Below are 17,964 nucleotides of genomic sequence, written 5' to 3' on the forward strand. Positions count from 1 at the left end.
GTCTGTAAAATGGCATTTTCTATTTGTGTTCATCTTGGGGTGAGTCAGCTTCAAATGTGCTCAGCTTACAAATCAACAGATTTATTCAACCCTGTATCTCAGAAAATTCCATGCCTCTGACAATCCCAAAGAGCTCTCTCCATCTTTCACACTTTTGAATAATGAAGACTAACCAAGATAGACTTTTTTTATTGCAGTATCTCCTGAAATGAAAGGCAAAGAATTGCAATTTTCTGATTTTATACACCAGCACAGCATGGAAAGCAGTCTTGAGATAAGCAGCAATATAGTAGAGCCAGGGCAAATAAACTGAGGCTACAGGAGAGGGACAAGCTTCCACTACATTTACTTTGAACCTTGAAGTGACCCCAGATTGTTCCTGTTTTAGGAACAGACAGACTTCACAGCAAATCTAAAGGAAGGGTGATAATGGGACCAAGAAATATGAAGAGAAAGATTTAAATGTATGTGACTTTTCAGACCTCAGAAACAGAGACTTCCTCAAGTATCAGGAAGCTCATGTACATGAACCAGTTTAGGCCCAGATCTGCTGGGAAATGTGACAGAAAAAAACTTGATGGACTAAGTATGTATGTAAAAACTGCAAGACAGCAGTCAGCCAAGCCTATGCTTCAGCGCATTGCAGTGCAAGATAAAGGTGGTTTAACCCCAGCTTCAGACCGGGGAAGGTCAGCCTCTGGCCAACATTCACAGTATCACAGTATCACCAAGGTTGGAAGACACCTCACAGATCATCAAGTCCAACCCTTTACCACAGAGCTCAAGGCTACACCATGGCACCAAGTGCCACGTCCAGTCCTGCCTTGAACAGCTCCAGGGACGGCGACTCCACCACCTCCCCGGGCAGCCCATTCCAGTGTCCAATGACTCTCTCAGTGAAGAACTTTCTCCTCACCTCCAGCCTCAATTTCCCCTGGCACAGCCTGAGGCTGTGTCCTCTTGTTCTGGTGCTGGCCACCTGAGAGAAGAGAGCAACCTCCCCCTGGCCACAACCACCCCTCAGGTAGTTGTAGACAGCAATAAGATCACCCCTGAGCCTCCTCTTCTCCAGGCTAACCAATCCCAGCTCCCTCAGCCTCTCCTCATAGGGCTGTGCTCAAGGCCTCTCACCAGCCTCGTCGCCCTTCTATGGACACGCTCAAGCATCTCAATGTCCTTCCTAAACTGGGGGGCCCAGAACTGAACACAGTACTCAAGGTGTGGTCTAGCATACTCCATGCAGCCTACATCCCATAGCCCATTCCACTCTTCCCAAAGGATTTCACAAGTCCACCTCATTTTGTGGTATTCCCACCTGACAGAGTGTGCCATGTGCACTGAAGCACATGAGGGGCAGCAGCTGTGTGGTTGACCAATGACATGGAGCCACAGTAACACAATGCATGATGTGCATTGTGGCACAAGAGGTTCTCAACTCTGTCATTCACTACAAGCAGTAAGGATCAAACCACTGGAATGAGATCTCCAGCACTGTTTGCATTTCCAAGAGGAATACTGTTTTGAATCTATATTATTACACAGGCTATTTGAGACAAGACTGCTAATGCTAGAAATAAATTGCCCTTGCTTTTATCATTTCAAACCTTCTAGTAAAACTGTCATTCCTACCAAAATATAATGAAATATTGCATTATGAAGCAATTTATGTAGAAGACATTAATACCAACTGCACTGAGCAACTTGTAACACTTTTTCTCTAACACTGATGTATTAACTTTAACATTTCTGTGTGAGCTTCTCAGAGGTATGCAGGATAATAAAAGTGTAATTGAGAATGCTGAAGACTGTTTCTGAGATTGGATTTTGATTCATGTACCTTATTTTTAGTTTTAATTAGAAATATGTTTCTTGCAGATTGATATGATGCAGTCTGCTAAGCACATTTTGAAAGTTTTATGTCTAGGAACAAAGGGGAAAGAATGAAAATGATGCTCATTTGCTTATATTTTCAGAGGGACTGTACAACAGTACTACAGTGAGCACTGAAACAACAGAAGATGGGAAATGATCAAAGGAGCAGCGCACAAGGCACACTGTGGCTATGCTTCTGACATCCACTTATTTCTAATAATAGGACTGCTGCACACACAGTAGCTTACATCTTCTAGAGGAAGAAACACTGATTATGTCAATTACTAGAAGCGTAAGAATAACATATCAAAATGAAAAGAATTCAAATATGAGAGACAAGCTTTCTAACACCATTTTCAAAACCACACTGCAAGCAGTCTACTTAGATAGGACACTCTAGTCATGCAGATGTTTACCTCAGGTTGCAACCATCCAGGATCACAAGTGAAAGACTAGAGAAACAGAAAATCCTCCTATGCCAATGGTACCTAGAACATCTGTCCTAAGAGGAAAGGCTGAGAGACCTGAGGCTTTTTATTCTGGAGAAGACTGACAGGAGATCTTACCAACGTTTGTAAATATCTGAGAGCTGAGTGTCAAGAAACTGGGGAGTGGTGTCAGTCTCTTTTCAGTGGTGTCCTGTGCTAGGACAAGGGGCAATGGATATAAACTGCACTCCAGCAAGTTCCACCTCAACATCAGGAAAATCTTCTTTACTGTGAGGTTGTCAGAGCTCTGGAACAGGCTATCCAGAGAGGTTGTGGAGTGTCCTCCTCTGAAGGCTTTCAAGACCTGTCTGGATGTATTCCTGTGTCACCTGCCCTAGGTGATCCTACTTTGGCAAGGGGGTTGCACTAGATAATCTTCAGAGGTGTCTCCCAACCCCTACCATTCTGTGATTCTTTATGTGGTATACTTCAAGTGAGCACTTGCTCACTTACCCATTTTAGTCCTTATGATACCCTAGGAGAGGAGTAGGGGAAGAATACCACTCAAATATGGCTGTACTTAAACATTTACACAAGACTTAAGAAAAATAGGTGTAGAAATTGGAACTGCAGAGAACTGTCTTAATTTTAGCCTAATTATAGAGAGGATTAGTGCAAATCTAGGCTTTTCTTTGTACCTCATGTACCTCAAGTCACATTCACTTGATTTCCTGAGGAAAAATAAACAAAAGGACCCTAATTCATAACAGTCAATATTTTTTTTATATGCACTCCTCAGTCTTCCTCAAAGGCCTTTGCTGGTCCTGTTTGCATAAATATTCAGTGACCAAAGAATGTATTTCCCTAATCAAACTAAATTGCTGATAGTCCTGTACAGCACAAGGGCAAGAAAAACAGAGGGATACATTCTGCCTTATGCAACATCCTTAAAATTGTTGATAGAATTCCAACTGCAGATTATTTTAGGAATTATCACATAATGCAGAAATTTGATTGTAACTAGTACATGTTGTAAAACCTGCTAGGAACAGCCCCAAAAGACAAATACCTCATATGCAACTGTTTTGCCCAAGGACTCTTTTAACATGCCCCTGTTTACCCAGTGAAAGCTTCTATAAAGAAACTGGATTTTGAGGATCCCTTGCCTGTTTGACACACCTTTCACCTTTCACTACGTTCCTTTGGGCTATGCTGAATATGTAACACCACTTGCATATCTGTGTTATCTTTCAGCCCACATTCTTAAAATGCTTTCCAAACAGCTGACATGTCGTAAATTCCCTCCCTTCGTTTGTAGGGCAGTAGAAAAACCTACCCTCTCCCAGGACCACCTCATTGACACAACTATATTGCTGCTGTGGAGATAGAATCATAGAATGGTCTAGGCTGGAAGGGACCCCAAGGATCATCCAGGTCCAACCCCCTGCCATAGGCAGGGACACCTCCCACTAGAAGAGGTTCCTCAAGGCCTCATCCAACCTGGCCTTGAACACCTCCAGGAAGGGACCATCCACAACCTCCCTGGGCAACCCGTTCCAGTGTCTCACCACCCTCACTGTAAAGAACTTCCTCCTAACTTCTAGTCTAAATCTCTCCTCTTCCAGTTTAAACTCATTACCCCTTGTCCTGTCATTACAAGACCTTGTAAATAGTCCCTCCCCAGCCTTCCTGTAGGCCCCCTTCAGATACTGGAAGGCCACTATCAGGTCTCCTCAAATCCTTCTCTTCTCCAGACTGAAGAACCCCAACTATTGTAGCCTGTCCTCATAGCAGAGCTGCTCCAGCCCTCTCAGCATCTTCGTGGCCCTCCCCTGGACTTGCTTCAACAGTTCCATATCCCTCTTGTGTTGGAGGCCCCAGAACTGTACACAGTACTCCAGGTGGGGTATGATGGCAACTTTCCTTGCAAGAAGAAAATGGGGTTTTATCATAAGCTGCCTTTTCTTGGCAAAACTGCATCAGCACCAGGGCTTACACTAGATCAGGCAGTGCAGAAAATGGACATCTATAAAAAGAGATATAAACCCCCAAAACAAGATAAATGTAATCTACCCAAAGCTCCACAGAGGAACAGTTAGAATTACAGACTCGTTTAGGTTGGAAAAGATCTCCTAGATCAAATTCAACCATTAACTCAACTACCAAGTCCACTACTAAGCCATAAACCCAAGCACCACATCTACACGGCTTTTAAACACCTCCAGGGATGGTGACTCCACCGCCTCCCTGGGCAGTCTGTTCCAATGCAAATTTCCTACTGTCCAGCCTAAACCTCCCTTGGTGCAGCTTGAGGCCATTCCCTCTTGTTCCATCTTCAGTCACTTGGGAGAGGTAGAGTAGCCACATATATAAAAGCTTCCTTCTGGTCCCCTGGTTTTCTGTACCTCCTTTGCTACTCTTTCACTATGTCCAACTCTGACTTGGAGAAAAACTACTTCTGGAAAGACACTATTAACATGGCAATGTTTTTATGAAGTTAAGACAAAGATGTGTGTTAAAACTTGAAACTCCTCTTGTATGTCTGGTTATGTACAACTCTCCAAAAAGAGTTCAACATAAGACCTGTGAGTGGGAGGGAGTAAGAAAGTAAGTGAATAAGACTCATCAGAAAACCATCTCTAGGAAAATATTCTGTGCTCTTTTCAAGAAAAGCTGGAGGAAAATTATCAAAACGTATTAATTTGCAAATTCAGAGACTAATTCCACTGTGGTCACATTCAAATTATTTGCAAATCAACCTTGCTTTACTTTTATTAAGCATCTCCTGATATTTTTGTTCCTGGATGGGCTCTTAAACTTTTTCCAGAGCAAATCTTTCAATCAAAAGGAGATTGAGTTTTATCTTCATCCATTATAAACAAAATTTGCTTCAACAAGCCTACAGGTTTTACTGACATTCTCACTCTATACTTTCTGCCCTCATGCACACAAAATTTAAGAAATGATGAAAAAATTCCCAGAAAAAAAAATCCTCAGTAGTAGGAAAAACTGTAAGAGTGAGAATGGACCTTTCATTCCTGTTTCTACTGATTTCAGTTACTAGTAAGAGCAGGTTGGATTGTTAAGACACAAGGCTACTGCACAGATCCCAGAGAGATGGGTAAGTTAGATCCAGGCCTTTCAGTCCTGTTACTATATCAATTCTGCCACAAAACAATCCACAAATCACAAGAATCCACTGCTGCCTGCCATGGGGAAGTATCAAAGCTGAATAGGATCCTCTGCTTTCCTGATCCCCTTTTTCTCTCCCTAAAGACCTAGAGAAGGGAGCAGTTGACAATCATGGAGAAGATGGCCTTGAGGACTTATCATCAGGCAACAGTGACAGTCATGGGTTTGCCCAAAAGCAGGGGCTACTTTGCTTCAAACTGCACACAAACCTGCAGCTGTCTCCTCCTCACCCCACAAAATCATAGAACAGCCTAGGTTGGACAAGACCTTAGAGAGCATCTACTCCAACCTCCCTGCCATGGGCAAGGAAGCCTCTCAACTGGACTTAGTTGCTCAAGACCTTATCCAACGTAGCCTTGAACACATCCAGGAATGGAGCACCCACAACCTCCCTGGAGAACCTATTCCAGAGTCTCACCATCCTCAAAACTGAAGAACTTCTTCCTAAGATCCAGTCCAAACATACATTCCCTCAGCTTCAAACCATTTCCTCATGTCCTATTGCTAAACAATCTTATGAAAAGTCTCTCTTCATCCTTCCTCTAGGTTCCCTTCAGGTATTGGAAGGTCTCCCGAACAAAGTCTTCTCTTCTCCAGGCTGAACAACCTCAGCTCCCTCAGCCTATTCTCATAATAGAGGTGCTCCAGCCCTTGGATCATCTTTGTGGCTCTCCTCTGGACTTGTTCCAACAGTTCTGTGTTCTTCTTCTGATGGAGACACCAGAACCAAACAGATTATCTGAGGTGGAGTCTCACAAAAGCAGAGTAAAGGGGAAGAATCTCCTCTCTTGATGTTCTGGCCACACCTCTCCTGATGCAGCCTTCTGGGCTGCATGAGTACACTGCTGGCTCATGCTGAGTTTCAAATCAATCAACACCCTCAAGTCTTTCACGTCAGGATTACTCTCAAACCACTCTGTACCTGGCCTGTGTTTGTGTCTGGGATTGGCCAAAGCAGTATGGAAAGCCTATCTTATTTCCAGCAAGTGACACCAAGCTAGGAGCAGGTGTTGATCTGTTGGAAGGTAGGAGAGCCCTGCAGAGGGACCTGGACAGGCTGGATGGGTGGGTAGAGGCCAATGGGATGAGATTTAACAAGGCCAAGTGCAGGATTCTGCACTTTGGCCACAACAACCCCAAGCAGTGCTACAGGCTGGGGACTGAGTGGCTGGAGAGCAGCCAGGAGGAAAGGGACCTGGGGGTACTGATAGATAGTGGGCTGAAGATGAGGCAGCAGTGTGCCCAGGTGGCCAAGGGAGCCAATGGCATCCTGGCCTGCATCAGGAACAGTGTGGCCAGTAGGTCAAGGGAGGTTATTCTTCCCCTGTACTCAGCACTGGTCAAGCCACACCTTGAGTGCTGTGTCCAGTTCTGGGCCCCTCAATTCAAGAGAGATGTTGAGATACTATAATATGTACAGAGAAGGGCAACAAAGCTGGTGAGGGGCCTGGAACACAAATCCTATGAGGAGAGGCTGAGGGAGCTGGGCCTGTTTAGCCTGGAGAATAGGAGGCTCAGGGGTGACCTCATTGCTGTCTACAACTACCTGAAGGGACATTGTAGCCAGGTGGGGGGTGGCCTCTTCTCCAGGCAACCAGCAATAGAACAAGGGGACACAGTCTCAAGTTGTGCCGGGGTAGGTATAGGCTGGATGTTAGGAGGAAGTTCTTCCCAGAGAGAGTGATTGGCATTGGAATGGGCTGCCCAGGGAGGTGGTGGAGGCACCGTCCCTGGAGGTGTTCAAGAAAAGCCTGGCTGAGGCACTTAGTGCCATGGTCTGGTTGACTGGATAGGGCTGGGTGCTAGGTTGGAGTGGATGATCTTGGAGGTCTCTTCCAACCTGGCTGATTCTATGATTCTGTGAAGTAACAGCTATTTAGAAAGCCCCATCCACAAAGAACGACTTCCAAAAGCCATGCTTCCTTACCTCTCTTTGCGGCTCCCCAGCTTGCGGGCTGTGTATTGGTCCCCATAGTCCACTATGGAAAGGTGACGAGAAAACACAGTAACTTTGTTGCCCACAAATAAATCCTCAAGGTGTAAACTCTCATACTTGGTGCGCTTCAGAAAGGTGCGATGGTTCTTCATATCATACTGCAGGGAAAGGAAGATTAAAATTCATCACAGCAAGACATTTAAGCTCTGGGCAAATTCAATTTTCACTCTTGCCTTCAGAAATTTCCACAGTACTGTGGGACTGAATCTGATCAGGGTTGTTCAGCCTGAAGAAAAGACTCTGAGACCTTCTAGAAGTGTTCCAATACCTGAAAGGAACCTACAGAAAGGCTGGAGAGGGACTTTACATAAGGATGTCTATCGATAGGGCAAGTGGAAGCTGAGAAAGAGTAGGTTTAGACTGGATCTTTAGAAGAAGTTCTTCAGTATGAGAGTGGAGAGGCTCTGGCATAGGGTGCCCAGAGAGGCTGAGGATGACCAATGGGTCATTCCTGGAGATGTTCAAGGATAGGTTATTCATAGAATGGTCTAGGTTGGAAGGGAACTCCGAAGGTCATCTAGTCCAATCCCCTCCGCAGTCAGAAGGGGCATACTCAACTAGATCAAGTTGCACAGAGCACTGTCTAGCCTCACTTTGAATATCTGCAGAGGTGGTGCCCCAAACACCTCCCTGGGCAACCTGCTCCAGTGCTCTACTACCCTCACGGTAAAGCATTTGTTCCTAACATCCAATCTAAATCTACTCATCTCTAAATTGAAGCCATTGCCCCTCATCCTGTCGCTACAGGCCTTTGTAACCAGTCTCTCTCCATCCTTCTTGTAGGACCCTTTTAGGTACTGGAAGGTCACTATTAGGTCTTTCTGGAGCGTTCTCTTCTCCAGGCTGAACAACCCCAGTGTCCTCAGCCTATGTTCGTAGCAGAGGTAGCAAGGATGAGGCCTTGATCAACCAGGTCCAGTTGAGAGGCTTCCCTGCCCAATGGCAGAGAGGTTGGAGCAGACAATATCTAAGGTCCCCTCCAACCTAGGCCATTCAATGATCACTAAATTGATTTAATTTCTAACTCTTTCATCTTAGAGGTGTACCAGGAAGGCTTAGGGGACTAAACCAAAAGATTAAAAATTCATTCTATTTAAATCATATCAGGTTGGCAGCTGTCTGCAGTTTTTATTTTATCATTCACTTGTGCCAATTTGACCTGTGACAAACGGTTCAGGTGCCTGGATACCTCTGTCCAGTCTCTCTGAACACTTTTCCTAGCAGATCTATGCTGTTTCACAGACCAATGGCTCACACCATGAATGATACACACTCTGGCAAGTCTCCTTCTCAGGGCAATGCTCCAGCGATACTATGTTTTGTTTGACTGAATAAGACTCAGAATTAGAGATGGATGGATGCCTGCAGTACTAGGCTGAGATGTTCTCACTGCCTGAAGCTGCAAGCTCTAAGACCTGTCAAGACAATTCAGCTCTGTATCATCATTCCAAGCAAGACGCAAGACATTAATGTGTAGTTTTCTGGGTGGGCTGGCAAAGCACAAAAGGCAACCTGCTGAACAGTTTCTTCACTGTATGTAGATATTAAAGGTGCCTTCAATTTCCTGAGGAAGCAGAAGTCTATGAAAAGAAGAGTTTTGTCCTTGTTTGGTCTGATTTCCTCTCCTCTGTCTTGAATTACATGTTCTGTCCTTTATTGCAATGTAATACAGACCAGAGATAAAAGAAAAAAAAGAACAAAAACCATCATTCCCAAAAACTGTGAAGGAAAAGAGCCATGAGCAGAACTGTATACTCCACGTTTGGAAATGCATGAATACTTTGTCCTGTTAGAAGTTTAGAAGAAATGCAAGTTTTTCCATAATAACCAAAATTACAGATCAAAAAATATATATTTTGATAGTTCTCTCTGCTGAAGCAAGGAATAATCCTCCCCTGCTGAAATGTCTTCAGTGTTTCATATACGCTCCTACTAAATGACCTCTATTCAGGCATGGTAGGGAATGAAATGACAGCATGCAAAGACAAAACAAACAAAACCAAAACACAAATTTGAATCCAAGTAGGTTTTTTTTCCTGAACTTTGCCAGGAAGCCTATTAAATGCCTGGGTCATATTCAAATTCTTCAGACTCTCGACTAAAGATCTGAACATTTCCTTGGCTCTTCCCCAAGGTATTTCTTGTTTCCCAAGAGGCAAATAGGTTAGGGGGGAGGCCTTTACCTGTTAAAGAATTTTTCTTTATTGTGGAATTCTGCATCTGTTTAAATACCTTTTATAAAGCAAATGATAAGCCACAGCAGAAGAAAGAGAAAACTGGATTGCTCCTGTCTTGCCCAAGTATAATTAGAGGTAAAGTACCCAAATCAAAATACTTCTCAGATATGAATCTGTCCTTCTTAAAGATTTCTTCTCTCTTTTAAAGAAATCTCTTGTTGAAAGAAAGTTGATCAGGCTTTAGGAATTCCTCATGGGAGTTATAAACTATGGAAGATTCAGAGAATGGGGCCTCTCTTTGTCAACAGGTCTTATCTGATCATATGGGTTGCTTGCTGTCCTGGAACAAACACCTATGCAGATTTTTTTTCCAGCTGCAAAGCAAACTAGAAATTTACTATTCACACCACCATTTTTCTTCAGAGGAACCAAGACATGAAGACCTGAGGAAAGAAAAGAAAGCTGAGGACTTCACCTAACACAAGCCATCAATAGCTCTGCTCTGCCCTCAGCTGAGGTGTGTGATAAAGAAGAACTATTTTCAGGGAGGTAGGAAAGGGGATGAAAGATCCTTCTCACGATAAATTTAAAGCTGGCTCATATCCATTACTTCCCTTCTCCTAAGATATGTCAGAGGTATGAGCAGGCTTTTACCCTCTCAAGAAGATACTAAAATATGTAAATTCTGCAGAAACCTAAAATATTTTTTTAAAATCAGAGAAGAATTCTAGATTTGATCTCTGTCCAGAAACCCACTGTGCTAGTTTGAAGCAGAGTAGAATGTTTTGGTGAGAAGAACTCGATCACAGGCTGTGAAAGGAAAACAATGGTGATGTCTACTCTCCCTCAGAGTCTTGCTGAAGAAGAAATGAAAACATTAGATAACACTCTGGCCATTTTCACTCGCACTCTGCCTTGGGCTTCTGACTGAACTGCATCTCCCTAACCTCACCTTCCATTTGGACTAACACACTTTGCTTCTTAACCTCTTGGCTGAACCTCCATTCTTCTTTAGGACTGGGGTAAGGTTGAGAGGGGCAGGGGGAAGGTGCAGGGGTGGTTGAGAGCCCCTCCTGGGGACTCAGGTTTCTGGAAGGGGAATTTGTGTTTTCTGTATTACCTCTTACCTTGTCTATTTCTGTCTATAACTGTATATACTGTAAATATCTGCTTGTATATTGTGCTAGCTGTAAATAAATAGCTTCATTTATATTCCCAGAGCCGGCTGAGATTAGCCTGGGTGATTTCTATAGTGTGGGGGGGCAGGGTACACCCAAACCATCACACTCACTCTCAAAAAGGATGTTGAGATACTCTGTCTCTAGAAAAGACATGCATTTTTGCTTTTTCAAACTTCTGTTCTGATCACACATAGTCCATATATACACACATAGTCCATAGTCCACACATGACTATGTACACACCATACTATCTTAACCTAAAAGCACAGCAGGAAAATACAAAAGTCTACCAAGCCATAGGTGTTTTATGATGAATGCAATAATAAGCTCAAGAACACCTTGAAAGTTCTTGGTTTTGAGACATGTAGGTGAAATGAACAACAATTTTGCCAGCCTACACATGGTTGTGTAGGAAGATTATTACGGCTCCTGACTGATTAGCTAAACTGTCTCTGGGAAAGAAAAATCCTCACATTTTGACAACTGTGCACACAGGCTTCACACCAAGAACTAACTTAAAAGGGACAACATTATGATAGAGTTTGTTTAAAGAGACTACTAGGAACGAGTGCAAAGTTCACAGGTGGGTACCATGGTTTCAGTAGGGACTACACTGGGTATGAAAAGGCAGATTCCATTAGCTTTATTATTTCTGTATCTCATATTTATAGCAGGTAAACTAAAACTTGATAATGGAATTACTAAGTGTGAATATCCAAATCTAGGCTATTCTCAGGCACTTGGGTCTTCATTAAAAATGAGAAAAGACTAGCTCAGACTGTTCACTCATTCCTAAAAGGCAGCCCAAAACACAGATTGGTTCATTAGGATTACTTACAGTATATACTACTTTGTATATATACATACACACACATATATGCACACATACATACATGCCTGCTACTGCAAAATGCTTGCTTTAATCTGCTATCAAAAACTAAGAAGGATCATCTGTATGAACCAGAAATCAGAAAGGCCTCTGCAAACACCATTGATGGAAAAATTCAGACATCACTGTCTGAAACATTCTTCCTTTCATTAAAATTAAATTAAGAGCAGTTCAGCATTTCCTCTACTTTAGTAAGACACCTTTTATATTTTAATCTTCAGAGACTTCTGGAATTCCAGCTAAAGATTATTCCCCTGTTTGGAATCAGCTTCAATTTAGGTTTCTCAACTGGTAGGTCAGCATTGCTGAGTTTCAATACAGAAACCTGACAGAGACTGAATTGAAACAAACTTGTGAAAGTTCATGTCTCCATATCAAAGAAACCTTTAAGGAAATATAATTTATAAATGTGGAAGCTCTTCCACGTGCGTCACTGTGAATTTGTATTTTCACTTTTCTTTTAGTTGTAGAAACAGAGCAAGATACATCTTAAATCATGTTTTCCTTACCTGGAAAGTCAATAGGCATATGCAGTGGATTGCCATTCTAAAAATCATTTAATGACCATAAATTGTACTTTTTTATTCTTACCATTTCAACTGATCCATCTTTTGGATAATACAGAAGTTCATAACGACGAAAGAGTGAAGCATTTGGGTCATACCATTCGGCAGTGAAAGCAAATCTATCATCTTGACTCTGGAAAAAGAAAAAGGGGTTAGAAAGACTGTTAGAGAAAACACTCATCTTTTATAGGTAAAAACACACCCCCCAAAAAAATCCTTATATTTATTATCAGGAAAGTAAAAAATACAAATAAAAAAATCACTAGTAAATGCACATCCACAGTCTGCATATCATCTCCTGCCTACCACAGCAGGTGACATCTTTTCACTTGTTATCTATCACCCTTTAAACATGATGGAAACAGCACAGCAGTTTCCCAGGCAATCTCAGAACCTATTCCAATTCAATCAGTCATGAAACATGGACTGCCACAGAAACTGTTGTTAGACTTCTTCACGCTGCGGTTGTTCAGCCTGGAAAAGAGAAGGCTCCAGGGAGACCTAATAGTAGCCTTCCAGTACCTGAGGGGGTCTACAAGAAGGATGGAGAGAGACTGTTTACAAAAACTTGTAGTGATAGGATGAGGGGCAATGGCCTCAAACTACAGAAGAGTAGATTTAGATTGGATGTTAGGAACAAGTTCTTTACATTGAGGGAGTGGAGTACTGAAACAGGTTTCCTGGGGAGGTGGTTGGGGCCTCATCCCTGCAGATATTCAAGTTGAGGCTGTGCTAGTTTGAAGCAGGGTAGAATGTTTTGGTGAGAGGAACTAGATCACAGGCTGTGAAAGGAAAACAATGGTGATGTCTGCTCCCCTCAGAGTCTTGCTGAAGAAGAAAGGAAAACATTAGATAACACTCTGGCCATTTTTGTGGCACTCTGCCTTGGCCTTCTGACTGAGCTGCAGCTCCCTAACCTCACCTTCCACTCACCTTTGCTTCTTAACCTCTTGGCTGAACCTCCATTCTTCCTTGGGACTGGGGTGAGGTTGAGAGGGGCAGGGGGAAGGTGCAGGGGTGGTTGAGAGCCCCTCCTGGGGACTCAGGTCTCTGGGAGGGGAGTTGTGTTTCTGTGTTACCTTTTACCTTGTATATTTCTGTCTATAACTGTATATACTGCAAATACCTGCTTGTATATTGTGCTACTGTAAATAAATAGCTTCATTTATATTCCCAGAGCCGGTTGAGACTAGTCTGGGTGATTTCTAAAGTGTGGGGGGGTGGGGAACACCCAAACCACCACAGAGGCACAACAGGGCTCTGGACCATTTGATCTAGTTGAGGATGCCCCTGCTGACTGAAGAGGGGGTTGGACAAGATGACCTTTGGAGGTCCCTTACAACCCAGACCATTCTATGACTCTGTGATTTGTTTTACTTTCATTTGTTAAAAAGGATGTGTACTCTCACAACTACTTTCATAGATTCATAGAATGCTTTGGTGGGAAGGGACATTAAAGATCATCTAGTTCTGTGAAACTCCCATGGGCAGAGACACCTTCCACTAGACCAGGTTGCTCAGGGCACTGTGCAACCTGGCCTTGAAGATCTCCAGGAAGGGAGAATCCATGACCTCCCCGGGCAAGCTGTTCCAGTGTCTAACCACCCTCCCTGTAAGGAATTTCTTTCTCATATCTAATCTAAATTTCCAGTTTTCCAGGTTAAAGCCATTCCTCCTCATCCTATCACTACAAGCCCAAATTTTCCTGTAGGCCTCCTTCAGTTACTAGAAGGCTTCTAGAAGGTCTCCCTGAAGCCTTCTCTTCTCCAGGCTGAACAGCCACAACTCTCACTGTCTGTCCCCATAGAGGAAGTGCTCCAGTCCTCTGGCCATATTCATGGCTTCCTCTGGACCAACAGTTAAAAGCCCTTACATTATTATTATCGCTATTATATCTTAACACATTTCTCTACACATCCTACAAGAAAACATTTCTGCCTTTCTGAGCAGTCATGTCTGAACTCTCGATGAGACAAAGATATTCAAGTTGAGGACAACATTAGTTTGATTCTCTACTTAACTTCTTGAAATTTACATAAAGCATAAACAGCTCAATCTCATTTACAACTCATTTCCTGTTCCTAAAGAGTGTGACAAGAAAGCTAGAATGCAGTATTTTAAAACCATAGCTACATGCATAGCTTTTCACCCTTCAAAGGATAATCCCCTACAGGAAAGTAAGCACAAAGCTGATGCCATGCACGTAGATGTGCACTTTTAACACTCCTTAGCAGTCTATGTGTGTTAGCTACTGATCCTGCAGCATCGATTATTTGATAGCCACTGGATGTAGCTTTACATTTTTATTTTCCACACTTCCTCTACATCTGATTGCTACTCCTGAGGGTAAGCTCAATCTTGTCGTAGGCTTTCCACTGTTTAGATGTATCTGTACCCTTCTTCAGCATCTCAAACATTTAGCTACCACTTGGAGTTCACGTTGAAGCTACGTAGGCCCTTCAGATTTTAGAAAACAGCATTATTTCTGTTGTTTTAAAGAGGGCTCAATAAGTAATGGCACAGAAACAGTTCCTGTGGGCTTCTATGACTATTCTGGAACATTGGCAGGAGAAGAATCAACCAGCTTCCCTGAGGGCAAGCCTGTGGACACTTAAAAACAAACCCACTACACCAAACCAAAGAAAAACAAACCCAAAACAACAGTGATCTCACTTTTACTGTCAATGCATTTTTTTCCCTTCAGCATCTTCGGCTTAAAAGTGACTGCTTGCATTTAGCTTGTATTTGGGGCTAAACTCTAGCAGCTGCTTTATCACACGACAACCCCTCCCCCAGCACAGAGTATATTGGAGTAGATATTCTCTAAAGTTCCTTCCAACCTAAGCCACTCTATGGTTCTATAATATTACGGAGGTGCAGTTCGCTACTAAAGAGGTTGTCTAAAAAGACAAACAATCCCATTTCTAGTGTACTACCCTCCAAAAGTCAACTAGTGATGTATGAAATTAAAAGAGATGCACCATCCTTAATCAATGAAGTCTCAGAACATGAAGGCATACACAAGTGCATTACTTCACGCTATGTATTTCACACTAGAGCATCATTTTGAAGCCTATTTTCTAGGTAGCATTTTCCAGAACCAACTAGTTTTCATGTAAGCAAACTTTACTTGTCTCAGAGAAGTAATGCACTCATGTGAACAAGCAGGAAAAAAAGTTTCACTTAGTAACCATTATTAGTCATCAGATCTTCAGGCTTACAGCAAGAAACTATACTGTGTTTCTGGAATGGTGAGGAATTCGTCCATTTCCTTCTAAACTCATATTGGCTTTAAGATCCGCTTGAAATTCACATTATAAGATCTGAATGTCTTAACTATTCATATTTGTTATTCATCAAGCTGCTTCTAGTTCGGCTGAATGGCAGAAATGACCATTCTGTAGTTATCTTCCTTTAGTATCGTGAGCAAAGGCAACATAATAAATGCTACTTACTGACTTCAGAAACACTGCAGAGCTATCCCCCAACACCCAATAATGTTATCGGTAAGCAGGAAAATTTGAATCCAGCTCTGGGCTCCTCAATTCAAGAGAGATGTTGAGATGCTGGAACGTGTCCAGAGAAGGGCAACAAAGCTGGTGAGAAGCCTGGAACACAAACCCTATGAGGAGAGGCTGAGGGAGCTGGGGGTGTGCAGCCTGCAGAAGAGGAGGCTCAGGGCAGACCTCATTGCTGTCTACAACTACCTGAAGGGAGGTTGTAGCCAGGTGGGGGTTGGTCTCTTCTCCCAGGCAACCAGCAACAGAACAGGGGGACATAGTCTCAAGTTGTGCCAGGGGAGGTATAGGCTGGATGTTAGGAAGAAGTTCTTCCCAGAGAGAGTGATTGGCATTGGAATGGGCTGCCCAGGGAGGTGCTGGAGTTGTCATCCCTGGAGGTGTTCAAGAAAAGCCTGGCTGAGGCACTTAGTGCCATGGTCTAGTTGACTGGCTAGGGCTGGGTGCTAGGTTGAACTGGATGATCTTGGAGGTCTCTTCCAACCTGGTTGACTCTATGATTATTACTTTGTATCTGTACAATATAGAGAGCCACGAGATTTTCTAAAATGACCAAGACAAAGTCTGTAAAGCTTCTCCTGGGCTATTACTCCAATTTAGAACCACAGAACTATTGAGGTTGGAAGAGACTTTTGAGATCATTAAGTCAAATGGCTCATCTAGAGCTCACAGTCCCTCCACTACTGCTAAGCCACTACCACTAAATCATGTCCCTCAGCACCATATCCACACATCTTTAAAACACTTTCAGGCACAGTGACTCCACCACCTTTGTGGGCAGCATGCTCCAATGCCTGATAACCCTTTCTGTGAAGAAAGTTTTCCTAAAATCCAGCCTAAACCTTCCCTGGAACAATTCGAGGCCATTTTCCCTTGTCCTGACACTTGTTGCATGTGAGATCAACCTCCATCTTGCTCCAACCCTTTTTGAGGTAGTTGTGATGAGGTCCCTTCCAGCCCCTACTGTTCTGTGATTCTACAAACTTTCTGAACCTATGTCAGGGCAAGTCCTTACTGGGCACTAGAAAACAGGCAAAGATTAATTGTCAAACACATTCAATATGAGTCCTGGTGCTCTGAGACAGGCAGATGTCAGGATCTTACCCATAATGAGCCAATAGCTCTGATATTATCTTTCCTGAGAGTTTACTTTCATTTGGTTTACTGCTCAATCAACAGGACTGGCACAGCACACAACTTCCTTACATATCCTTTCACTAGTGTGCCCTAGACTACAATGTAGGAAGGAGACTCAAAGATGAGAAAGTACTATGGGAGACATGATAAGTTTTATCCCTGGCTTCTGTTCATCCTCCTAATACAGGAGAGAAAATTGACCAGAGAAGAGTCAGACCAGCAATGACCTGTTGAGAGGTATCATGTTCAATGTACCACACTGTTCCAGACCAATACCACACTATCACAGTATCACAGTATCATCAGGGTTGGAAGAGACCTCACAGATCATCAAGTCCAACCCTTTACCACAGAGCTCAAGGCTACACCATGGCACCAAGTGCCACGTCCAACCTTGCCTTGAACAGCCCCAGGGACGGCGACTCCACCACCTCCCCGGGCAGCCCATTCCAGTGTCCAATGACTCTCTCAGTGAAGAACTTTCTCCTCACCTCGAGCCTAAATCTCCCCTGGCACAGCCTGAGGCTGTGTCCTCTTGTTCTGGTGCTGGCCACAACCACCCCTCAGGTAGCTGTAGACAGCAATAAGGTCTCCCCTGAGCCTCCTCTTCTCCAGGCTAAACAATCCCAGCTCCCTCAGCCTCTCCTCATAGGGCTGTGCTCAAGGCCTCTCCCCAGCCTCGTCGCCCCTCTCTGGACACACTCAAGCATCTCAACGTCCCTTTTAAACTGGGGGGCTCAGAATTGAACACAGTACTCAAGGTGTGGTCTAACCAGTGCAGAGTACAGGGGCAGAATGACCTCCCTGCTCCTGCTGACCACACCATTCCTGATGCAGGCCAGGATGCCACTGGCTCTCTTGGCCACCTGGGCACACTGCTGGCTCATGTTCAGGCGGGTATCAATCAGCACCCCCAGATCCCTCTCTGTCTGGCTGCTCTCCAGCCACTCCGACCCCAGCCTGTATCTCTGCATGGGGTTGTTGTGGCCAAAGTGCAGCACCCTGCAC

The 17,964-nt window shown here is 43.6% G+C and overlaps 1 protein-coding gene across 1 annotated transcript in view; it reads right to left on the minus strand.

The window, feature by feature from the left end:
• NME7 (NME/NM23 family member 7) overlaps positions 1-17,964 on the minus strand; it is a 127,815-nt gene that overhangs the window by 89,811 nt on the left and 20,040 nt on the right. Inside the window, exons 3-4 of the mRNA XM_064143226.1 lie at positions 12,327-12,434; positions 7,420-7,586 (exon numbers count right to left, since the gene is read on the minus strand). Coding sequence (XP_063999296.1) covers positions 7,420-7,586; positions 12,327-12,434 — 275 coding nt within the window. The remainder of the gene's footprint in view (positions 1-7,419; positions 7,587-12,326; positions 12,435-17,964) is intronic.

The sequence above is a fragment of the Pogoniulus pusillus genome, chromosome 5 (assembly GCF_015220805.1).
Source record: "Pogoniulus pusillus isolate bPogPus1 chromosome 5, bPogPus1.pri, whole genome shotgun sequence".
Classification (NCBI taxonomy): domain Eukaryota; kingdom Metazoa; phylum Chordata; class Aves; order Piciformes; family Lybiidae; genus Pogoniulus; species Pogoniulus pusillus.